Below are 5,348 nucleotides of genomic sequence, written 5' to 3'. Positions count from 1 at the left end.
GAGTTTTTTTTTTTTTTTTTTTTTTTTTTTTTTTTTTTGTCCTTTTTGAGACCGGCTGCACCGCGCTCAGCCAGTGAGCGCTGTGAGCGCACCGGTCATCCCCATATAGGATCCGAACCCGCAGCAGGAGTGCTGCTGCGCTTCCCAGCACCGCACTCTCCCGAGTGCGCCACGGGCTCGGCCCATGAGCATTTTCTTTCTGAACAAAGTAATTTTACATATAGTATGTGTGAGCTTTAACAATAAGATATTACTGCAGAAGATTTTGATTCTTTTTATTTTGGTGGCTGGCTGGTATGGAGATCCGATTGATTTTGATTCTTTAACTTAAGTTATTTTGGCGAACAAATCTTTATTAAATTTTTTCTATTGCAACTTGTCATTCATTATGAAAGGAGATTTATCTTCCGATATATTTTGTTTAACTTATTCACTAAAAACCAAAGACCTAAGATATTGAAGGGGTTTCTGGATGTGAGATAAATACCCCAAGGCAAGTGTCTTGGAAAAGTAAGCTTTATATAGTACTAAAGTTAGAAAATTAAAATTTTAAGGGCCAGCCCTTGGCTCACTTGGGAGAGCGTGGTGCTGACAACACCAAGTCAAGGGTTAAGATCCCTTTACTAGTCATCTTTAAAAAAAAAAAAGAAAGAAAATTAAAATTTTAAATGAAAAGAAAACAAAAACTGCTGATTTAGTACTGTTTACAACTTCTGATTTTATGTGACTCTCCCACTGCAGTGTTCTCGTGTGTAACAAAACCAATTCAGAATATTTAGGGGAAAAAATTGCTCATTGACTATTTCTCCCAACTGATCTCAAAACTAATATGTGCCTTCCAGATTGAGTGGGCCTCTCCTCAATTGGTTTAGATCTTCTATTTGGGTTTAATAAACACAGCAATAATATACCATAGAGTGATAAATAGTGTCTGCAATAGGCACATTGTTATGATAGCAGCCAGCAAGAACACACACTTTCTTGTAGGAAGGAATGGGTTTTTTTGAGAGTCAGCGTTAGTGTTTTGACCCAGAGATATTGAACTAAGTCTTCCTCGAGCCCAGATGCACTTGGCTGCAGATCAGCGGTGCCAACAGAGGCAAGAGTCAGCTTGGTAGCAGTTTCTTCTATAAACCTAAGATTAGGGAGGCTTAAACCTATTATTATTTTGGAGAAGAAAATTATTAAAATTTTGGCTTCATCATGATCGAGTAATGATAGTGGTTTAATGTTTATTCTGTTCCCTCTTTATCCGGGTCTTAAAACTGGATGCTTGACAGACTATTGTGGAAATTTTTAATCTAATTGATGCTGATATTTTTTTCTTTTTTGAAAAGTAAAAATAAAATATTTAGCTAAGAAAAATAATGTATGATCTAAGAAGAAAACCTTGCTATTTAATGGGGTGGGTTGTACAGTGTCTTTTCCAAAGGCTTGGAAGCATTTGGGACACATTTTACCTGTTTGTAGTTGCTGTGACTGCTCAGTACTCTTTGTCTTCCTGTGATGGAGAATAATAATAAGTACATGTTCATTAAACTAGTATTTTTTTCCCTCTTTGTAGATGTCCGTAGGAGAATTGAACTTATCCAGGATTTTGAAATGCCTACTGTGTGTACCACTATAAAGGTGTCAAAAGATGGACAGTATATTTTAGCAACTGGTAAGCATCTTTTTGGTTATTATTCACATACATTTTGTAGCAGGAAATGCTGTGTGGTGGGAAGGTCACCTTTTTTTACCCTAATATTATTAAAAATTTCATACATATAGAAATATTGAAAAAAATTATACAGTGAACACCCATTTTTTCACCACCTAGGTTCTGCAGTAGTTTACTGTATTTGCTTTATCATGTTTCTAGCTGTCTCTGTCCATCCATCAATTCATCTTGTTTTTTGATACATTTCAGAGCAAGTTTCAGATACCAGTATACTTCACCCCTAAATACCTTAGCATGTTTATCATTAACTAGAGCTCAACATTTATTGATATCTATTTATGGTGCTTTTTTTTTTTTTAATGATGACTGGTAAGGGGATCTTAACCCTTGACTTGGTGTTGTCAGCATCACGCTCTCCCAAGTGAGCTAACTGGCCATCCTTATCTAGGAATCTGAACCTGTGGCCTTGGTGTTATCAGCACCACACTCTTTCAAGTGAGCTAACCAGCTATCCCTCTATAGGCATCTGAACCCGTGGTCTTGGTGTTATCAGCACCACACTCCCAAGTGAGCCACGGGGTGGCCCTTATGGTGCCTTTTTATAGGTAAAATTTATATACTGTGAAATGGACAGATTTTTTTTTTTTTTTTGGTAGCCGGCCAATACAGGGATCTGAACCCTTGACCTTGGTGTTACCAATACCACAGCTCTAACCAACTAAGCTAACTAGCCAGCTGAAATGCACAGATTCTAAGTTTACCATTTGAGTTTTGACAAATGCACACACCTGTGTAACCCAAACCCCTGTCAAGATATAGAACTTTCCTCTCAGAAAATTCCTTCAGCCCCTCACTGTCAGTGCCTGTGTCTACCCATGCAGAGGCAACCACTGCTCTGATTTTTTTTCACCATAGAAGTTTAGCCTGTTTTAGAACTTTATATAAATGCAGTCATACACTGTGTGTTCTTTTGTGTTTTTTTTTTGTATTTGAGATTCATGTATGTTGTTATATATATTGATGGCTTGTTCTTTTTTATGACTGTCAGACTAGGACCCACCCCTTCAAACCCGTTGTACAGATTGGGTCACCCACCCCTCACATGCCATGCAGGCTGGGTCACAGACCCCTCATGTGCCTAGCTGAGTCACCAGACCCCTCACATACAGGTTGTGAGCTAGGCAATTGGGAAAGACCCCTGGGAACCATTGGCAGAGTTGACATGTTCATTCCAACGTGAGCTCAGTCCTTGGCTTCCTCGGCAGTGTTGTTGGCCTCCCAGTGTCCCGAGGGCTCTGGCAGCAACAGCTTGTAGTAACAGCCTCCAGCAGCAGTAGCTGCCTCCCCGTGGCACGCCCCCATCATCCCAGGGGCAGGGGGGCCCCGTGGATCAGAGCTGCTCATCCTTTATACTTAAGTCCGATAACCCAGGAACACCAGGGTGACCACGCACATCCACATACAATAGCCAAGGAACACCTGGGCACACGTGCACAGTTATCATTTACATCAAGTGCTCAGCAAGATTCCAAGCCCCCGAGGGATCCTGACTATTTACTTTTACTTTCCCTACAATTACTGAATAGTATTTTGTTATATGGATATGCCACAGTTTATTTATCCATTCTCCATTTGATAGACACCTGGGCTGTTTTCATTTTTTGGCTGTTATTAAGCCCTATGAACAATCTTGTAGAGGTCTGTATTTTGGATATATGCTTTCGTTTGTCTTTGGTAAATACCTATGAGTGTCTTTGGTAAATACCTAGGACTGATTTAACAGTGTCAATCTATACCCCTTTTCCAGTGAGGTCTGTATTTTGGATATATGCTTTCGTTTGTCTTTGGTAAATACCTATGAGTGTCTTTGATAAATACCTAGGACTGATTTAACAGTGTCAATCTATACCCCTTTTCCAGCCACTTTCTTTTTTGGTGATACCTTCATACGTACACAGGCCAGTCTCTTTTGTTCTGTGTTAATGATTGTCTCACTACTAACACTGTCCACATCTCTTAACCTCCATTTTATGTTCAGAAAATAGTATAGAGGATTGGAGAAATCTAAACACATTCATTGAGGACTGGAAGTAATCTAATGATATAATTTGTTTTCTTCATCTTATAGATCCAGATTTTGTGTGCCTATAATCTGTTGAAGATCTAGAAATATTGATTTGTCCAAGGTCACCAATCTAGTACTTGTGAACTAGGATACAGATTAAGTTAGAGGTTAAATCTGCTAAATGTTTTTTCCAGCTGGCTGGTACAGGGATTAAACCCTGAACCTTGATTTTATCAGCACCACACTCTAACTAACTGAGCTATACAACTAGCCCCAAATCTGATAAATTACACTTTCTTTTGTGAAATCATCTTCTACTCCCAAAATTAATCATTTTCTTTCTTATTCAGAACACTTTGGTTTTATTTTTATCTTAAAAAGATTATTTCATAGCTGGTTAGCTCAGTTGGTTAGAGCTCAGAATTGTAATACCAGGGTCAAGGATTCGGATTCTTGTACCAGCCGGCTGCCCCCCCCCCAAAAAAAAAATTAATTAAATCACATATTTTACATGTTCTGCCAGATTGTTCTCCAAAGAACTTGTATCAATTTGTACTAATCAACAACAATGTATGAGAGTATTTATTTTTAACACTCTCACCAACACAAAAGTTAACCATCTTTTTCATTTTTGTCATTTTGATGGACAAAATAATTTCATTGTTGTTATCTACTTTTATTGGATTATTTGTGAAGTTTATTTGTTGTTTCCCTTTCATTTTCTGTGACTTGTTATCTTTTACTCACTTTCCTCTTGGGATATTTGGGAGGGGATGCTTTTAAATTCCTTTCCTTTGATTGGTTATAATTAATCCTGCCTACCTCTGAACGAAAAGTACACTCAACATATCTGTAGGATATTGATGTATGTCTTTAGGTTTTACATCACGTTAATTCTTTTATAGGAACATATAAACCTCGAGTTCGATGTTATGACACCTACCAGTTATCCTTGAAGTTTGAAAGGTGTTTAGACTCAGAAGGTAAGAGGCTTAATTTGAATTCATGAAAATAGCTTTCTGTATTTGCCTGCTTTTCTGGTTTTCAAAATGGAAGTGGGTTGTGTATTAGTTTTCTATTGCTATGTAACAAATTACCAGAAATATGACAGCTTAAAAGATCCATTTAGTAGCTCACAGTTCTGTAGGTCTTAAGTCTATACAGGTTCTGTGCTCAAGGCTAAACTCAGGGTTCTAGCCAGGTGGAGCTCTTATCTGGAGGCACTGGGCAAGAATCTGCTTCCACATTCACTAAGGTTGTTGACAGAATTCAGTTTGTTGTGGGTATAGGACTAAGGGTCTCTGTCTCCTGCTGGTTGTCAGCTGGGGACCACTCAGCTTCTAGAGGCTGTCTGCATTCATTTTCACGTGATCACTTCAACCTTCAAGCCTGCAACGGTACATCTTAGCCTTGCGCTTTGAATCTCTCTGACTTCCCCTTCTGCCAGCTGGAGAAAACTCTGCTTTTAAGGAGCTCGTGTAGTTATAAATCTCCCCTTTGCTGTATCATGGGAGCAGTGTCTTATCAGGTCACAGGTTCCACCCACACCCTCAAGAGGAGGAGGTTACAGAAGGGTGAAGGTCACTTGGGGTCATTCTGACGATTCTGCCCAGCACAGAA

At 38.9% G+C, this 5,348-nt stretch overlaps 1 protein-coding gene across 3 annotated transcripts in view; it reads left to right on the top strand.

Moving 5' to 3' along the window:
• NOL10 (nucleolar protein 10) overlaps positions 1 to 5,348 on the top strand; it is a 137,600-nt gene that overhangs the window by 15,470 nt on the left and 116,782 nt on the right. For all 3 annotated transcript variants that reach the window (XM_008584326.1, XM_008584328.1, XM_008584327.1), the window contains 2 exons: positions 1,565 to 1,663; positions 4,634 to 4,711. In XM_008584326.1, the coding sequence (XP_008582548.1) occupies positions 1,603 to 1,663; positions 4,634 to 4,711 (139 nt within the window). In that variant the 5' untranslated portion in view covers positions 1,565 to 1,602. The remainder of the gene's footprint in view (positions 1 to 1,564; positions 1,664 to 4,633; positions 4,712 to 5,348) is intronic.

The sequence above is a fragment of the Galeopterus variegatus genome, unplaced genomic scaffold (assembly GCF_000696425.1).
Source record: "Galeopterus variegatus unplaced genomic scaffold, G_variegatus-3.0.2 Scaffold3225, whole genome shotgun sequence".
Classification (NCBI taxonomy): Eukaryota; Metazoa; Chordata; class Mammalia; order Dermoptera; family Cynocephalidae; genus Galeopterus; species Galeopterus variegatus.
This window is presented reverse-complemented; position numbering and strand designations above follow the sequence as displayed.